Raw genomic sequence first — 20,336 nt, forward strand, 5'->3', positions numbered from 1 at the left:
GATTTAGGGTTGGGTAATACTGGTATTTTAAAAGATTGTCTTTAGGTAACAATGACTTGTTTTTCCTTCCTTCTTCTGCTTCATCAAAGCTCCTTGAGCTGACCAGCCCAGGTGACAGTGTGGGACATTAAATTCTGCCACCATTTCTTCACTAGGACTTCTGCATGCATCTTTATACATACAAGTCAGTGTGTTTTCTGCTTTTCTTGTCATTTACTTGAGTCTTTACTCTGGATGGTCAATCCTATTGTTTGGAGAGGGATAGTTCCAGGACGGAGAGGGAGAGATTTCCCCATCAATGGCCTACTCATGTTTATCCTAAGTAACATACAGCTAGAAAAGCTACATATAACTCACAGCCCACACACACACTCTGTTTAGTATTCCCCAACAAGGCACTGTCTGGTCTTCTCCTTCATGGTAGCTATAGTCTATCAAGTTTCCGTGAACACTGAATTAGCAAATACTGAATCATTGCTCCTAAGAAAAATACGGGGCCAACTTCCTGCCTCTGGTCAGAGGATTTTTCATCAACAGATCGATAGATACCATTGTATTATGTTTATTTCTGTTTAAAGACCTTGTATAATGCATACTTGATTCGTTAATATGGAACTCATGGCCAACAGCCCTATGACTCATGCCTGAGCAGAGATTATGTGACAGGTGTTTTCTCCGTAAGGCACATTACAGCCTTTTTGCCCTTAGGTACACGAGGCATTTCAGCACTATACTTAGGGGACATCTCAAACATCAAAATCATCAACAAAAAGCATGAAAATGTGAAAAGCATAGCCCTAAATACACTGCAGAAAGGACACTTCTTTACAGTGTAAGAGCTAACACAAGAGGCAGAGCGTGATCTTCTTTGGCCTTAGCTGAGAACGTGAACCATTCTGCCTGTGTGCTCAAATGACCTGGAAAACTTTAATGAGTATTGATTTCAGGGATACAAATACATTTCAGTGAGTAAGCAAATTCTTAAATACAGAATTTTCAAATAATGAGAATCAGCTGTAATTCATGTTCTCACTGGGAATATTACCTCCCACCGCAGCTTTGCGCGTGGGCTCAAAGTGGGATTTCTTTAGGACAGCTAATAAAGGTACTGTGATTTTAATTCTTTTATTTTCAGAGCACTGCTTTAGGGGAGGAATTACTTGAGCCTTGGTTATCATAGTCTTGAATTTCATCTCTGTCTCCGCTCTTCTCTGGAAAGAAAATACAGGAGACATGACATTAATTGACATGTTTGAACCTATGGTAACTTTGGTACTAAAGTATACAGCATATTAAACCAGTGGATGAGGCGATCACAAGTTCCTGTGTTTTTCATGCAAATGCAAATGTACTTGAATATTAAGAAATATAAATGGCAATACGGTGAAGCAGTCAAGACTACAGATGGGAGCATTTCTTCCCCAGCCCTGGCTCTGCCACTTACAAACAATATTACTTGAGACGGTTTACATAACCTCTACTTCTCACCTATAAAGTGATAATCATAATATACCTCTTTTGTAGAGTTACGATAAGATTAGTAGAGTTAATGCAGATAAAGTAGCCAGCATATAAGTGTATATATGTATGGCATACACTTACATATGCACACATCATGTATTATTATTACTGGTATTAGATACATATAAAGAGAATGGCACACATAACAAACTCAGGCAGAAGTTTCTGCTGTGGACTACAGTAAACCCTAAGGGATGTGTAACAGGGCTCCATGTTTGCTTATTAATGCCTTTTGTAAGATCAGTTTATTATTCAGAACTGTGACTTTCTGATGTTCCGTTTTAGACAGAATGAATGTTTTCTCCTGTCTACTTTTTGCATAAAGCCGTCTTTCTCCTCACACTTGACACTGAGCTACCAAATCAAAGTGGCCGCCGTATTTTTAGTGGCTCTCATTCAGCAGTGCAGCTTCTGTGGGGGAGCTTCTCATAGATTTTCCCAAGTATGGAAGAGCATAATTAACAAGACACTGGCCATTGGGGTTCCTCGGGTCACAGTATGCATTACCAAAGTTTCTGTATTTCTCAGTCTTATCTAAAAATATCCATTATCCTAGTGAAACCCCTCTTATCATGTATATAGCACATCACAGTAATTGAGTCAGCAAATACTCATTGCATGCTTATTCCCTGTAAAGCCCTGCTCTGCCCTTCAAACCCACACATGCCCTTAAGTAATTTTATCTCCTTGATACCATTCCCTCTGGCCTCTAAACTTACAGCATTCCTCTTGGTTCAGTGTTAAACCCATGTAAACTTGGTCTATCCTCAACGATTCCACATAACTGACTCTCCCTAAGGTTATGATAAGTCCTAGTCACGCACATCCTTGGTGATTTTCAGTTCTCCCAGCATGTGACCAGGTGTAAACACAGAGTTGTGGGTACTCTAAAGCCCCCATTGAAATGGTCTCCCCTCTGAGCCTCGGAGACCCCTGTCCTACCCATTTCTTCTCCCACTTCTCTTATAACCACTTTATTTCTTTCCCTTGTTCTTCTCCCAGAGCCTACCAATAAATCTTATATTTCCCTTGAAATGGCTCCTGGATGTCTTTCTACTTGCTGTGTGTTGCCCTTGAGCGATCTCAGCATCTCCCACGTTGATGTTCAGGACAGTCTCTCCAGGTGATTTCTTTGCTACATTCTCCTCAGCTTCAGACTCTTCTTTTCAAACTCTAATTAAATGTTTTCATATGGAAATTCTTCCAACCTCTGCCTGGTTGAAGCTGAAGTTATCATTTATTTCTTCATTAATTCATCAAATATTTATTGAGCCTCCACTATTTGCCAGCACTGGAGATTCGGTGGTGAGTCTGCTGGGGCTTACAATTAAATTTGAAGGGCAGACATTGACAAAGGAATGACAATGAATTGGGTCCTGCTGAAAGGAGAGCCATGGGTTCAGTGGGAATATACATAATTGGGGGGTGTAACATAGACTCTATTGCCTCCATATCTGGGTAACACTATATGGTGCACAGTATGTGCTTCACATGTATTAATCAACCGAATGTGACAACCACCATACTTATAATAGGCTGCATACAACTTAGCCAGGTGCTGGCGGCAGATGTGACACAAACAGTCACAGAGAACAGCACGTGCAGGGCATCTGTGGATAAAGCGAGAGTGACGTATTCCAGGAACATTTGAGAACCAGAGAGAAACCCTGGCTGGTTGGAGATTGGAATGCAAAGTGGGGAAGGGTGCAACATGTTTTGAAAACCATATTAATGATTTGAGGCTTCCATCAAAGGATGATAGGAAGCCATCGAAGAGGTTTAAACAAGGCAGTAACATGACTCCTGCAGTGAAAAAGTACCTCTAGCTGCGGGGTGAAGTGTGGATCGCTGGGAGGAGTTTGTTCGCAAAAGCTGGTGGGTGAAGATGTTTCTGAGAGGAGACCTGGAGAGAGGTGAAGGCGGTTCAGCCAGGCAGGGGACAGTACAGATGGAAAAACTTGCTAGTACTGGCGACAGTATTAGATGTGGACAGCAGGCTGCCGAAACCCTTACTTTGCTACAAGAGACGCTGACCCTCAAGCTCCTGTCTTGGGTTCCCTGGAAACAGATGAAAATGGTGTGTGCCAGGGTTACCAGAAAACACATCTCATGGCAATAGTGACCTACGATTAATAAATTTCAACCAATTTGGGAGGGATTATGACTCAACTATGAATGTCTGATGGGGATGTCGTGCCTTCGTGGGATTTCTGGGAGCTTATGCCCAAGGAATCATTAGGAGAGGTTCTGGCTCCTCTGGGACATAAGGCTTCCTCTAAGTCAGGGAAGCCTCAGCACCTGTGCAGTATGGATCTCGTCTCTGGACATCTGGGCTGTGTTATCCGAAGAGAAGGAAATCCCCACACCGCTATATTGAGCTGTCACCCTCATGAATTGCTCAAGGACTGGCATGGAGAGGAAAGCCTGGTACCGTCCTGGTACCAGGACGGGGTTCTGCCAGGATGAGGTTCCTGACCCGTTTCCTTCCCGGGAGATTGGTGCTGAGTGTCAGCCAAATGCTTAGACGGACCTCCACTGCCCCAGGAGTCTGAGCAGCATTTACAGAAACCCATGATTAAAGGATGTGAGTGAGAGCAGGGTAGGTTCAAGGATGAATCCCAAGTATGAATCCCAAGTTTCTGATTCGAGTAATTGGATGGCGGGAAGGAGACAACGCTTTTGTGGCACCAATTGTCTCCATCTCATTTTAAAACAATGATTTCTTCATGGAGGTCCATGGAGATGGAGAATTTTGGATGTGTTATGACTTTGTCCCTTTTACCTGACATCATATTCCTTATCTTTGCTTCTTCTGGAACAACTCCTCGTCATTTTTCTATTCTTCCATCAGTCTTCCAAATTATCTCCTTTAGAGAACCTTTCTGAAATTATTCTAGACTTCCTCCATACTGCAATACCTTCATTATTATAACATCGTGACATGTCATTGTAAGTGTGCTTATGTGTCTTTTCTTCAGATGTGTACACTTCCCATGGGTGTAATGGAAGTCTCTCTCTCTCTCTCTGTCTCTAATTATTGTATCCTCAAGCTTAGGATTAAGATCTCAAAAAGTTTTTTTTCTTTGAATAAATTAGAAATTAAGAGAACCACAAATAAGGGAGGGAGCAGGGGGCAGGGGGAGAGAGAGAGAGAGAAAGACAGAGAGAGAGACAGAGAGATCTCAGTTTGAAATCAGAGAATTCTTCAAGTTGGAATGAACATCTGACTGGGGCCTTGAACAGCAAATATTTAGATGTATGAAGCTTGGGTGTGAAGAACATTTTGGGTCTGGGAAAGCTAAGTGAAGGCACAGAGATGAAAAAATATTTGACATGTGGAAGAAATATACTGTTTCATTTTCTTACATCAGAACTCTTCTCTACTGCTCTTTAATCCATCCTTGGGAAGGATTTTTTTCAAACTACTCATTTATCATTTATGGTATAAATTACTTCACTTTGTTTATTTTATTTTGCTCATCTTTAGATGTTAAGACATTATTAAATATTTCACTTTGCTTTTTTTATTTTTCAACCTTTAAAAAAACTAAAATATAAAGGACAAAATAAAAATCACTCATAAGTCCATCCTTCGAAAATGATATCTGGGAATCTTTTGTTGTATTTCTACATTTTTTTGGAGGGGTAGAACTTTTTAAAAAATCTTGGTTTATGAATCTTCTGTGGGTATTTTGATATTTTGTCTGGAGAAAGTCCACAATCTATGGTGTGTGTGCGTGCACTCTGCTGCATTTTTTCAAGGAAAATTTAAGTGAAAGAGGTCACCATTTTCTTGGAAGCTAAGTGAGCAGTGCCACACAGCAAGCTGAATGTGAACTTCATACTCGACCGACCAGGAATTGGATTCTGGCTCCATTTCCTACTAGTTGTAGTAACTTGGGCAGGTTATTTGGTCTCTCTGCCTTGGTACACTCATGTATGGTAAGGATTATAATGCCCACCTATTGGCTTTATGATGAGAAGGGGACATAAAGAATGAAACGTGACTGGTATTACATGCCAGGAAGGCATCAATGCACGCCCTGGGTACTAGGTGGAGAGTGAAAGATTGAAACGTCCATCTTCAGAACAGGAGAAAACAACATGTCTGTCTTGGCTATCATAAAGCATTAGCTACGGAGGTTTTGGAAGGAAGTTGGCATCATATGAATCAGCAGTCCTGTGCCTCAGAGGAGTGAAGGCTATGTGTTCAAAGCTTTTAGCTTCCCCATGCTGTGGCAGCCAGTGGTTGACAAATATTACTACCATGAGTACGTGAAACTCCTTAACATCATCCCTCTGGTGTGGCTTCAGAGGAGAATGAAGCAGAATCACTAATTCGGGTCATTTTCTCAGTGCACTACCAGACACAGAGCTATAGTTCACACGGTCTTTCACGGGGAGGAATGAACTAGAACCCTGTGCAGCCAGTGTGTGGCCAGAGAGCAAAGCAGGGACTGCCTGAGTATTTTAGCAAACAAGGAATAAGTAAAATCAAACACATCCGTAAACCTACCTAATCAGCATGCACCTGAGAAATAATAACTAACACTGTTTATCCCCTCCTAACAATAACGCTGGAGATGATTAAACCAGTTCTGGTAGGCTGGGGTAAATTAGCAATTGTACCTGAAGGTGAATGTAAGTAATTACATAATTTTAAGCGGTTCCGTTTTGATTACACCAAAATCACGACCTGAAAATGACTGGCAAGCGGAAAATCAGTATGAAGTAAGACCATTCTTCATTTAACTAAATTATTGGTTAGTCATGTTCAATGATCATAGACCACATGTAGACCTTCTCAAAACATCTTTATTAACAATAAAAATTGTGTGTGATCTGTAAATGCACGGATTTTTTTTAATCAAATAAGTCACTACTGAAAAGAAAAACAAAAATGCTGAGTCCAGGGTGATAGTCCCTAAGTATTGCTCACTTTTTAGTGGATTATGATTTTAGGATTTCATAAACAAAATATATCCACGCATTGGCTCAGGTGTGTCTAATTGTCTTAGCCGAGCATAAGCTTAATCAGAGACCTCCCTCCTGTCCTCCATTTACCCAGGATGAGAATAAGAAATGGACTGCCTATTGCTTTCCTTCTTTCCTCTGTGCTCCTGGAATAAATGCTGCCCGTGAGTCCAGTTGAAGAACAAGAAGGGGTAATGAAGAGCCACCTCTTAATTACACAATCAGTTCACATTTCTCCTGGGAGTTGTTTAGTTCAGAGCTGCAAATTAGAGAGCATACCGCCAAGAATATGAACGTGGCGACCCCCAGGCGCTGCTGGGTTGCTCACATTGGCAAAGGCCTCCACCCACTGACTCAAGCCAAGCCTTTCGTAGCTAGGGTCGCAGTGCGATTGCCTCCAGTTTGCATCTTAAGTTACTGCAGAGATAGATAAGGAGGTGACTACTCGAAAGCCATCAATGTCCCACACACCTTCTGTATTCACTTCTGCCCTTCCAGTGTGACTTTTATTGTCATGCTCAGAGAAAGCCTCCGGTGTGTCTATCAACTAGGGAAAGAAAAAGGGGAGAGAGAAAAGGGCAAAGAGCAAAGGACACATACATGCTGGCTGTGTCCCATCGGGTTTTCTTTGGAGGACAGCAGCTATCCTAGAAACTAGGAAGAGATTTTCTCTTGTATCTCACTTATTAGAGGTAGGTCCTAGGTCAAAAGGAGCCTGGGTAATCAAACATTTTCAGATGGGCATATTATCACCTCCCTGAAAAAAAATGAGTGTCCTCCTAATATTAACAAGGGGAAAACCATATGGGGCAGGCAATATGTAGTATTTGATGCAAAGAGATCCACTCCTGGGTCCATTACCTAATTGAGAAACATCATTGCCGTGGTTTAAGGAAATGTATCTCAGAGCCAATGAATTTCACTGGGAAAGGTCTTTGTCTACAGCAGCACTGTCCGATAGAATTTTCAAAGCTAATGGGAATGTTCTGTATCTGTGTCATTCAACACAGGAGCCACTGGCCACATGTGGCTACCAAGCACTTGAAATGTGACTTATGCACCTGCGAAACTGAATTTTAAATTTTACTTTAATAAACTCAAACAGTCATGTGTGACTAGTGACTACTATACTGGGCGACACAGGTCTAGAGCATCCTTGGTGAGAGAAGGGAAGAGAATAGGAAGAAGAAGCAAGGATGAGGATACCAGATGCAAGGAGGTAAGCATCTGGGAGAGGTGAATGGCTCTCAAAGTGAAAGTCCAATGGAAAATTACTCACCTATGTGAAGACTTGAGAAGTCAAGTGGAGGCCAATTTATTGTACTTCATATGGTTTATTAGGCTGGATCTTTCTAAGGTTCATTCTAGAATGACCCACTATACATTTATTATACGAAGATAACTTACCATTATGGATTCTGCCACCCGGCAGGCATGTTCTTACTGAAAGGTGTGCATGATACTCCAGTACATCTGTCACTGCTAGGTGTTTCATTCACAGGCATAAGCGACAGCGTGGTACAGTTGGTCCGGCAAAATCTGACTGAAACTACTATTATAGTCTTTTTTTTTTTTAACTCTCAGTTTTCAGGAACATTGCACTCAGTAGGCCTCCTTTATGGAATACTTTCCTTTGTCATTTTATAAAATCATCTCGTTTTCCTCCTTCTTTCCTAGGTGTTCCTACTTGTCTGACTTCACCTCCTCTACCCTAGCCCTAAATATGGGAGTTTCCCAAGATTTATTTCTTCCTAGATGGGTTCATGAACTTTCAGAGCTTTAAGTGCCATCTATGTTTGGCAAGTCCAGAATGTATAAGCTTAGCCCTAACCTGTCCTCTGAGTACCAGATTTGTGTCATCTGATTACTTGACCTCTCTACATAGTTGTCTTCAGAGTATCTCAGACACACAAGATTCAAAACAGAACGGATTTTCTGCTCCCAACCTCTCCGTCCCGCAGTTTCCATATCTAACAAATAGCATCATTGTTTATAATATTTCTCTAGCTAGAAAACTAGTCCTTTCTTTCTCACCCGCCACGTCCAATCCAATAGGCACCTGCCACCAAAGTGGATCTCTGTCTACCTCTCTCCATTAGTACTGACACCACCTCTGTCACCTTTCACTTGGACCACTGCAACATCCTCTCGCTTTCCCCACACTCCGTGCCTCCCAACACACCTTAACCTCTCTCACACAGCTGCCAAATTGAATTTGCAGATTGTGAGTTATATCATCTCACTCTCTCGCATAGCACCCTTCTATGATTTCTCATCCCTCTTAGAATTGAAACTTTTTACCAAGAACAAATAATTTCCTATGCTCTCATTCCTGAACATTTCTCCAGCTTTGCTATTTATTCCATTTTTTCTTACTCAATTTTCTTCGAACACGTTGACCTTTTTTTCACTGCCTATAACATGCCAAGCTCTTTCTTATTCCAAGAACTTTCCATTAGCTTTCCTAGAACATTAGCTTTCCTCTCTGGCTTTGTGTCATCCCTTGGGTGTCACAGAGCTCTTCTCTGACTACTCCAGTTAACAGTGTTCTCACTGTTGAATACAGTAGTGTCCTTTTTAGTTGTCCCATAGCTCCAATGCATTTGTTTGTTGGTCCTTGTTTTCTACCCTTGTGGGCTATAGGAACCATGAGAGTGGAGCTAGTATGGTGCCTGGTACCCGGTAGTTTCTTGAATGGATGCCTATGTTATTAAAGCTTATTAAAAAATTTTTTATTGAAAGGTTTTCAAAATTTTTAAGTAAAGAGAAGCCATGTAGATGGCAAAGCAAAACATTTGAATACCAATGCATTCTGACCATTGTCTGGGCTAGATGCCAACTTAATTTTGCAGAAGGATGTCATGAATGGGCTAATAAATGAAAAACAATCTCCTATTTCCTTGAATATAAATTCTACATTAAATTACTTGCTGTGAGGAGCCATTTAGTTATTCTCAGTGATATCCTAAGTTAAAGGGAAAATGGCTTTCTCTGCAATAGGGATTAAATGATTCCAATTATGTCCAATTGATGGTAATTCCTACTAGCCCAGGGTCAGTAAGAAACAAGAGCATTTGGAAAGTCCATAGCTTGATGTCCGTGGTCCACAGAAGCTCTTTCTCAATTTTTTGTATCCCAGGTTATCTGCCTCCAGAGATGGACAATTTTTTTGAACATCTTAAATAGATCTCACTTTAAGCGGACTTTTGTTTTATTGGTGAAGTCAAGATATAATCAATTTAGTAACTATTTTTTGTGTATGTAGCTCCTAGGGGGCACCAATTCTCTAACTTCACTCCACCCTACTGAACACAAAAGTAGAACAGCCATCCAAAAACTGTCCATTGTCCTTCAGTGGCCTATAATAATGTCCTGGATTCAGTTTATAGTTCTAATTTGGGATTTGGGGGTGGAGGTGAGGGAATGAGAAGGAGATTTAAAAAAAAAACAAATTATTTCAATCTAGAAGATTTTTTTGTTTGTTTTTTTTTTGAGGATCCACTATGTCTAAGGCAGTGTGCTTGGACTCTGAAGGATTGCAGTGATGAATCAGAAGTGATTCCTATTCTCAAGGAATTCACAGTCAAGTAATGGGTTTATTTGATACATAACTGGGTATCGCAAAGTGGAAGACACTGTTCCACAATAGAAGCGAAAAATAAAGTAGTATAGAAATTCAGAGGAGAAGATGAACTTTACTTGGTGACCTTAGAAAAATCTTCACAAAGGTGTAGTCACCTTCCCTGAGCTTTGAAATTTATCAGGAGCAGGCTGTGTCAGGTTGGAAGAATGGATTCCCATCTCGACAAACGCAAGAAGTCAGAAAAGCCCTGGAAATGTACAGGGACAATGAGCAGATCAGTTCAAATGGTGAAGTGCATGAAAGGGGAGAAGAGGAGAGAGAGAGAGAGAGAATGAGGTTGGAAAAGTTGGGTGTGTTTCAGGAACCTCAAACATAAGCAAGACTAAAGTAGGTGACCTTCATCCCACAAGCATTAGGAAGCTGCATGGGGCTGGTTCTCAAGGCTGTATGTGAGTAGACTCGTGCTGTGGGGAGCGGGGAGCACAAATGTTGGAGAGTGACCTGATAGAAGGTACTCTCAAAGGTTGATGATGGTGACATGGTGGACATTTTGGAAGGTAGTTTCAACAGGTTCTGGCAACTCTTTAGAAGAGGGGAGTAAGAGAGATTCAAATGTGATTCAAAACGTTTCGAACTGGGTAACTGGAAGCAGGGTTGTGCCACTGAAAGAAATAGCAAAACAGAAGAGCAAGTGTGGGAAAGAAAATTGCATATGCAAGTCTAGAAGTATCAGTTTGGATACTAGTGGAATACAGAGTAAGAATCATGGGAGTGGCCTTTAGGAGGAATTTAGAGGCTGGAGATATAGCCCAGTAATTATTGCAGTTATCTGACAGCCTGTGATTTATGACTTTTTCAAAAGAGAGATCAGAGAAAGAGAAAAGAAGGTTAAGAATAGACAGTCGGGGTGCCTGGGTGGCTCGGTTAAGCATCCGACTCTTGGTTTTGGCTCCAGTCGTGATCTCACAATTCGTCAGTTCAAACCCCATGTCGGGCTCTATGCTGGTAGCGTGGAGCCTGCTTGGGATATACTCTGTCTCCCTCTCTCTCTGCCCTCCTCCACTCACTTTGTCTCTGTGTCTCAAAAAGTAAATAAATGAAAATAATAATTTAATTTAATTTAATTTAATTTAATAAAATTAAAATAAATAGAAGAGACAATCAGGGAACACCCACATCAATGGGATTAGGGGAAAAAATGTGGAAAAATGGGCAAAAGAGAAGTGTTGGAAGGAGACGGGGGCGTCCAATGTCATGAAAACCACTCTAGGAGAGACTTTTTAAGAAGAAAGTGCCCATGAATGCCAAGCGTATACCTTAAACTGTGTAGCAGTTCAAACTACCTGTCATCACTGCCGTGCTTGATTTGGTATGCCCTGGTACCTAGCAAAATGCTCCGTTCATAATCAGTAAAATTTTGCCAGACATATAGTTTTTTGGTGGTTCTGTCTGGAGATCTGCATTAGGTGATGTGCATATAGGTAAAAGAATAAAGCATTGGTTGGAAATAAGAAATTAAAAGGGGACGATGTGACAGTGTAATGGGGGTGTTGGCGGCCATTAGACAGACTTCTATGCCGGTGTATGACTGTCATAAATACGGTGTTGTATACACACCCCAAGACAAACATCCCCAGAACTGGGAGCCAATGACAAAAACAAGTGGAAAAAAATTCCCAGACAGGAGTCAAAGCCTCAGGCTGTTTTTAACATCTGTACCATAAATCTACTTACACTAACATCTGTTCTTCTTAGTAAGGGGAGAGGTACACAAAGTAATATGATGGCCATAAGCCATTCCCCTGGAAGTTAACCTTTTGTTTTTTATTAGTAAACAATAGGAAAGCAGTCAATAAATGCAGCAAGCGATGGTGACGTGACCAGCCTTGCAAGCTGGTCTGGACACCCCTGGTGTGTACAATTAGGAAACGCACCGAGATGTCGTACTGACAAAAATGCAAATGAGGAAGCATTTGGTACCAAGAAAGGTTGATGAAACTCCATTTTAAATTGTCTCAAGGTTTCTTTCTTTCTTGGTCCATCTCCTATGCTGCATTCAAATGTAGTATGTTAATCCGGAACTCCGTTGTGGAGTTCTTTTCAACAATGACATGCTAAATTGAGTCTGTATAAAGGAAAGCACGTTCGCTTGACAGGAAATGAGGTCCTATGGTTTGCATATTTCTTTCTTAAAAACTGTGATTCAGCTGGATATTTACCCACCTCCCCCTCTCGCCGCCCCTCCCCCACCCCGCGATTGCTTCGCAGGCCACGGCACGTGTTCCTGTGGTCGCTGCGTGTGTGAGAGAGGCTGGTTCGGGACGCTCTGCCAGCACCCGCGGAAGTGTAACATGACGGAGGAACAAAGCAAGAGTTTGTGTGAATCAGCAGATGGCATATTGTGCTCGGGGAAGGGTGAGTATCTCCTGCCGGAGCTTGGACTGGGTCCCTGTTCTGACACATGGTCTGTACAGCCGCACGTACAACCTTTCACACGCCTGCGTTTTGCAGGAATGGAACCACTCTTGCTTGTACCAGACTTCAGACTTGAAAGGTAACCGCAGGAAGTTTGGGATCTAAGGAAATGAAACGCGTGGGAAGGTTTTCCTGCAAAAAGGGCCTCAGCCGCTTGTATATATCCTCATTGCTGAGTGACACAGAACTAATAATTGCATAAAGAAGAAAAGGCAACAAGATACAATGAGCAATGAATGGAGTGAAAAAAAGGCAAAAGGGTAATTGTTGAGTTCACCTGCGACGTAGCACAGCCCAGAACTCGGAAAAGCGATCACAAGTATCTGAACTGCCAACAAGCACGACTTTGGGAACTTCAGAAGCTAGATTAGGTAGATGGGTGTGTGGAGGAGGGGAGGCTTGAGGGTGGGAGAAAGACACAAAGAGAAATAAATATTTTGTTTCATGAAAAAAAGGAAAAAAAGCATATATGTATCCCCAAATTCTGGTGTCATTTTCTTTGGCCTAAAAATCATTAATATTCCAACCAAACATGTATATGTGTGTGTGTGTGTGTGTGTGTGTGTGTGTGTATACATATATATATATGTATATATATGTATAGTATATATATATGTATAGTATATTTATATGTATAGTATATTTCACAATATATATGTGTATATATGTATATACACATGTGTATATATATGTATATATGTATAGTATGTATATATATATATTTATATGTGTGTGTGTGTATATATATACGTATAGTATATATCAAATTAAGCTTGCATGGAAGTTGTAATTTGCAAGTCAATTGAAAAGGAGCCACCAGCTCAAACATTTAGCAGAGAAATAAATTCCAGAAGAAGAGTCTCACCCATTGCCCCCACCCCACCCACCCCACTGCCCGAGAAAAGCAGAACAGATTTTTTTTCTGAGACAGAATATGAATAAATTACATTTCAGATACTTGATGTTGATGTTTCTGTATAAATTCTGGAAAGGACTTTAAAAATTCTCCTCTCATAGTGCATATGGGCCCGTCTAGGAGGCTGTCACGTTCCTCCCTGCCAGTGCCTAGAAAAACACCAGGAAGGCTCTGGAAGCTTGCCTGATTCTCAGTAATGTTCTGGAGCTGCCCTCTGTGGAACTAGATGGCATGGAGCAGACCAGCTTCTTCAATGCAGCGGCCTCCTCGCAGAACAGACAGCCCCCTCCCTCTCCTTTTCAGACAAGGTGCTACTGGACATGAAACGCCTACCCTGGGTCTGGATTAGCACGTAAATATCTTTCTGAAGGAGACAGAGTCAAGCAAAGAGAATGGCTGAATAGGAGGTAGGGGTTTCTGAAGCAGGAGGTGCTGTGGGGCTGTGCCCCTGGACAGTGGCTGTTCCTTTACCCATCGCCAAAGGCCAGCGCTATCAGGTGCAAAGAGGCTTTTTGGCATAACTCCAGAGATAAAATCAGATGGAATGCTGTGACCACATGTGGTTCCTGGAGGAAGGCTGAAAATTGGAACAGGCTCAATTTTAATAGACAGCCGTGCTTGCCCTTGGTTCCCAGGAAAGCTATGTTTGAGACCTTGTGCTTGCCGTGGTCTGCCAAGGAGGCCATGCCTTCAACCTAATGCAGTGACAGCCGTCAGGTGACAACCCAATGGGTTTAAAGCAACCTCTTTGTTCCCTGGTTATTCTCTTAACAAATTCATTCTCATTCCAACTCCCCGAGGAATCTAGCACCAGTTTGGCTCTCGGGGGAGGAAGGGTTTTCAGCTCCTGGAAACACTTGCTTTAGGTTCGAGCTCTGTTGGGAAAAGCAAAAGTGAGGGAAGGAATGGTGGAGAAGGAGATTGACAAAGAAAACAGGAAAGGAGGTGGGATGGAATAAGCCTTCGAGGTTGGAAGAAGGAGGGAAGAAAAGAAATGTTACCAGATCAGAAGGTAGTGTCCTGCATATAACAAAGCAGTGAGAATGACTAACCTGAGTTAGATTTCTTCTTTCTTTTTTTTTTAATGTTTATTCATTTTTTGAGAGAGAGAAACACACACACAGAGTGTGAGTGGGGGAGGGGCAGGGAGAGAAGAAGACAGAGACTCTGAAGCAAGCTCTAGGCTCCAAGCTCTGAGCTGTCAGCACAGAGCCGGACACGGGGCTCAAATTCACAGACAGTGAGATCAGAACCTGAGCCAAAATTGGATGCTTAACCAACTGAGCCATCCAGGTGCCCCTAAATTTCTTCTTTCTGAGTACAGCTCCAAACACAGAGCCCTAAAGCTTAGAATTTTTTAGTTGGTCTTCCATAATGCCATTATCATTGGAATACGGATATTAATTTTTTATAGAAATTGTACAGAATGAGGATGCCCATCTGCATTGAAACATTAGTATGCTTGGGGCACCTGGGGGGCTCAGTCAGTTCAGTGTCTGACTTCAGCTCGGGTCATAATCTCACGGTTTGTGAGTTCGAGCCCCGCGTCAGGCTGTGTGCTGACAGCTCAGAGCCTGGAGCCTGCTTCAGATTCTGTGTCTCCCTGTTTCTCTGCCCCTCCCCCGCACACGCTCTGTCTGTCTCTCTCGCAAAAATAAATAAACATTAAAAAAATTAAAAAAGAAAACATTAGTATGCTTGTTTATATTTGTTGACTTCAAAAATCAGCCACTTTGTGTGTGTCTGTGTGTGTCTGTGTGTGTTTTACTAGATACGCTATTGAATCATCAACATTGTCCACGAGCAGGCCTTGGCTAAGTCATATCCAGCTACAGGTACAGGAAGAAAACACAAAGCCAAACATCAGTAGCAGTCTGTCATTCCTACACGGAATTTCATACAAAGAGGAGTAGTTTCTTTTGAAGAAATGAACATCCTTTTTAAAGCCATTACTTTCTGAGCAGGGTCTTACTTTCCAATATCATAAATGTAGAAAGTGCAAAACAAACAAACAAACAAACAAAAAATGTTGACTAAATATTGACCCAAAGGCATCTCCTCGAAACAAAACACAACAAAACAATACAAGGAAATCTCTCTGTGCTTGATGCCTTTTCAAATTGTTTGCTTTGGGTGATGGAAATATATCCAGAGATCAATGAAGGGTTGAAAGTATATTTGTCTAAACTGTTTATCCTTCAGTGAGTGGAGAGGTTTAGAGTCATTAAACTCAAAGGGGAATGTACAAGCTGCCTGGAGGGTGTACTTTTTGAGGCTGGTGTTAGTGTTGATGGCGGACGTGCGTACTGTAGGCAGCAGCTGACTGTGGGCTTCTTTCTCTCCTCCTGTTCTGGAACCATCAGATTATAGAGGAAGGGTTATGGAGGAAGAGGGGTCAAAACCAAGATCATGAAACCGTAGGCACAGAGGAGAGTGGGGCTACAGGAGTTTTTCCTGTCCCCACGAAGGATGCCACCCCATCTCCACCCCAACAACCACAGGAGAAGTAGTGCAGGAGATAGACTAACATAACAGCCTTCTAACATGGTGGCGAAAATGAGAAGGCTGTTCCAAGGTACTTGACTAGGGCCATGTATTTCTCAATCTCATGGACTTACCAGAAGTGTATGTACTTTTTCTCAAATTTGTAAATGAAACCCCCTCACCCTGATTATCACAGAGGAAATTGGAGCCCTTCTTTTTGTCCGCTTATGATGGGACAGAGGCACCGGGTAAGCCTGAGGTCACAAGGCTGCCAGCTCACAGCCCAGAGCCAGCCGGGTGTGTCCGCCAGAAAGACAAGTCCAGAACGTGCGCTTCCCGTGAGCTGTGAATAAAGTTGTCACCCCCGGAGACGATGAAGAAATAGCGTTTATTTCTTTACAAATTGATAGCCAAGACAATAAATCACTCCATAGAAAAATTTAAAACAAGATACATTGTTGTGACCTTCATAACAGATGGAGTAGTTAGTACAATAGTGAAAACTGCCTGCGGGGATGTCTGGTTGCAGCATTTTGTCAGGCTTGATGAACGGAAAAGAAAATCCGACTTTATTAATGGGGCAGCTAACAAAGGTGCCTTGCCCTTAGACTCAAGTTGTTTCTGTGAATGACCGAGGGATGAGCTTAGAGCCAGGTCTCCCCTGAGTTTAGCCACCTTTGCAGAATATGTGACATAATTCATAGGCTCTTTGGGGATTTATTTATTTGGATCCAAGAGTACACAGTAACCTTTTTATGTTCATAACTTCAAGCTAGATACAGGCTGTCGCCTGTAGTACCCTTAAAGATGCTGTTGTGTGACAATGAGTGTAATTGCAGATCATTGACTGTCTCCTCGAGCTCTCCAGGGGTACATACTGAGTCCCACATCAGCCCTGGAAGTCCACGGTGCTCACGCCCACCCACCTGTCCCACCATCTACCCCACCCCTGCTCATCCTCCACCACCAGGAAAGGGAAAGGGTACCAGTGGCACTTCAAAACCCACCTTGGGCTGGTTGCCTCACCCAATGTGGCTGTCTCGTCAGAGCCGAGAACACACAACTTATTTTCATGAAATGACATGAAAGTTTTTCCTTTGAGAGGCATTACGGATAGATAGGTAGATGGGTACAAAAAAAGACCGAATCAGATTGAAATCTTGGGATAACTATTGTTTCTGGGCCATGTGGTCATGAGAAATCCTCTTCTCCTTCCTGTACTTCCATTTTCTCATCTTTGAAGAAGGCAGAAGAATTTGATTTCCTTCTCCTTCTTAAGTCCTAAGGATGTTATGAAGACAAATGAGAAAATGTGGCTGGTTACCCAGGAATGGAAGCCAGTAAGAAGCACAGAAGGGAGATTGGAATTTTCTTGGGGGCCTTACACGGAGAAGGAAAATAAGTGGGTTAGTGATGTTGTGGTCCTGAGGTAACTACCTGAGAGTCCTACCAAAATGGGCCGGCTGCACCCTGTGGCTGGACTGGTCTCATGGGTGTGAGTGGGGGCTGGCCAGCTGAGCTCAACACTTGATCACCTCTTGACAGTCAGGTGGCCTATGTCTGTCTGACAGAATCTTCTCCCTAAGTTTTTCCCTTTGCAAAGACAGGCAATTTGACCTCTAGCTATTGGTGAAACCAGCCAGAGCACTCCACAGCAAAGGCTATAAGAGGTCCTGATAACTATCCCACTGTGTATTTATTATTACATGCTAGGTTATGCCTAGTCTCACCAGCCATAGAAGAATTTCCAGCCTCTAAGTTGCACTGAGAATTGACAAACGGGAAGGAACAGCACAGCTGGGGATGATGCTGACTGAGAAAAGCTAGTTTTCAGAGAACACACAGAAATCAATGCCCATTTTTCATTCTAAGTATTTCAGTAACTAGTAGACGTTGGGGACTGAAATTTACTTGTCAAACAATCTATCAATGTCTACTATATTGACTTTAGCTGAGCTTTCCAGTTAGGAAAATACTTTGATATGGCTGGAAGCTAAGTATTTCAGCAGCTATAGCAGTAATTAGAAGAGTTCCAGAATCAAGGGAAAAGTTTGAAAATGAAATGTGAGATCTTCTCATGAATTGTGACCAAAAAAAAAAAAATATATATATACTAGGTGTGATACATGAATATCACGGATATACAAAGTCATTTGCTTCTGCTGCTTTGTAGAAATAATTTTGCAATGCAAAGGAGGTACTATTTTAGAAACAACTAAAAACAGTCAAATTCTTCAAATAATTGAGCTTCCTCTACTCGTGGAAGTAAGGCACTAAATATGGTGCCTTCTGAAGAAATTTCAATGAAAAGTCAATGGCATGCCCCAAGTTTTCTTTGTTGCAGATAGATCGCTAACCATGTGCTAAATGAGCAGTTGAATGTTGAACATTTTTGTGCCTAAGAAAATTGAAAAAAAGTCTTTAAAATGAAGATAAATAAATTTCTAAAGTAAGGAAACACTGTACCTTGACATGACCAGGAAGGAGCCACCCTCCCTCACAGACGGACCAGCAGGCTCAGTGACTGGCAGCAGCCTGCCAGTCACTCATCAGAAGTGACAGTTGTCTGAATTGCACTGAAGACTGTGTAGATCAACCCAGACCCTCAGGAAAACAGTCTAGACTAAATGAAATCATGCTGTGGTTAGGCAAGAAGTTAATCAGTGTAAACACAGTTGTCAGCGTATCACTAATTCTGACTACTCCCTTACCTTGAGAAGTGTGACAAGGAATGTCACACATTTAATTTGGCCATTGGGGATTCTTGTAGCTAAATGCATATGCCAGTTTCCACGTGAAATATCACAAAGTGCCTAAGGCCTGGGACACGTTTATACAAATCCTTTGATGATATCTGTGACAAATGCAAATTCTTTTCTGTAACCACTTTATCCTCCAGCTTGCTAACTAATTTTGCAATCACTAATGTTTCACGGAGGCACTAATTCGTGATTGGTCCCAGTACATTTTGAACTGAGCAATATGGAATTTTGTTAAATATGTCAAAATACTTCTTCTCCTTCACATTTTCCTAAAGTGATTTTTGATCTGAAAAATTTAGTGATACCCTTCATTTAGTAAAAGGAAATCACACTGGGAAAGAAAAACCAATCCAAGGAAACAGAAGAAAAGGGGAGGTCCTTTTTATATGTGCTTCTGTTTTAATTTTAAAGTTCTCTACTGCTGCTATGTAAGTATTTTTGCCGTGTGAGGGTTTTTTAGCCTGTTGTGTAAAGACGTGTAGACCAAGAGAGCTTTCTTCTCTTTGTGACATCATTTAATTCATGTATATTCTTTTCTTTTAAATAACCGTTCATAAAATTGTTTTCCAGTAGGTCAAAATAGTTTTAATAACAGAAGAGGATGTTTTTCATTAGGGAGGAAGGACAAAGGGGAAATGGGTGAAGTAATGAGAAAGTTGGTTAGACCCAGAGCCTCGGAGGAGATGAACATTTTGGGAGGATCATATGTCTCCTCGACCATGGCAGGAGGCCCCGAGGGTGAGATCCGATAAGTCACATGAACACAAGTGAGCGTGTGTACGTTTTGAGCACTTTTATGAGCCACCCTATGCAGCACTTTTACGAGCCACCCTAAGAAAAGCATGCAGGCAAAAATCCAAAAGGAGCAGCACAATAATTTAGTGGTACTTTTAATTATAAAATGCATCCTTATTTAATGGACCTTACCATTCAGTTCCTTTGAAGAGCAGACACTTTTAAAACATGATTCAATTAAGGGGGGAAAAAAAGAATAAAAGAGGGAAAAAATCATCTATTTTTGAACACCTTTTCGGAAGGCCATCTCTAAGAATCAGCACATTCTGCTCTTATTGACATTTCAACCAGCCCGGGCCATGGAACATTTGCTCAAGGCTAATTGCAACTGTCTAGATCCATAATGAAGCCTTTCCCAGATGACCTTTATGAATGACGGTAAGTAAAGCTCCCCTCTGAGCAACAGGCTCTTCGATAAACTTTTACCTTTGGAAGGTGGGTTATTAGAAGCCCGTTGTCCGTGTGTTGCCGATGTTCTATTCTAGTCAGAAACCCTTAGTGATGATGCCCTTTGTGATTTCAGGTTCTTGCCACTGTGGGAAGTGCATCTGCTCTGCTGAAGAGTGGTACATTTCTGGAGAGCTCTGTGACTGTGACGACAGGGACTGTGACAAGCACGACGGCCTCATTTGCACAGGTGCAGTGTGACCTGCTTGGTTTGCTCCGCACTCCCGGTTTGTGAGAAAGACAAACAGCCCCCCACCCCACGGTGCTGCCCGTGGCTGTGTGTGTGGTAGATACTGCTGTCCCAATTACCAAGTCCTGATAGATGGTTAGACACGTGTGCTAGATAAGTTAAAGGCGAAGTGGGGACGTAGAGAAAGTT

The 20,336-nt window shown here is 41.9% G+C and overlaps 1 protein-coding gene across 2 annotated transcripts in view; it reads left to right on the forward strand.

Moving 5' to 3' along the window:
• ITGBL1 (integrin subunit beta like 1) overlaps positions 1 to 20,336 on the forward strand; it is a 209,667-nt gene that overhangs the window by 184,464 nt on the left and 4,867 nt on the right. The window contains exons 9-10 of one of the 2 annotated variants that reach the window (XM_007075308.3): positions 12,347 to 12,493; positions 20,034 to 20,147. In XM_007075308.3, coding sequence (XP_007075370.2) covers positions 12,347 to 12,493; positions 20,034 to 20,147 — 261 coding nt within the window. Of the gene's footprint in view, positions 1 to 12,346; positions 12,494 to 12,589; positions 12,919 to 20,033; positions 20,148 to 20,336 lie in introns of those variants that run through there. The other variant, XM_042979777.1, reaches the window with a different exon arrangement.

This window comes from Panthera tigris, chromosome A1 (assembly GCF_018350195.1).
Source record: "Panthera tigris isolate Pti1 chromosome A1, P.tigris_Pti1_mat1.1, whole genome shotgun sequence".
NCBI lineage: Eukaryota > Metazoa > Chordata > Mammalia > Carnivora > Felidae > Panthera > Panthera tigris.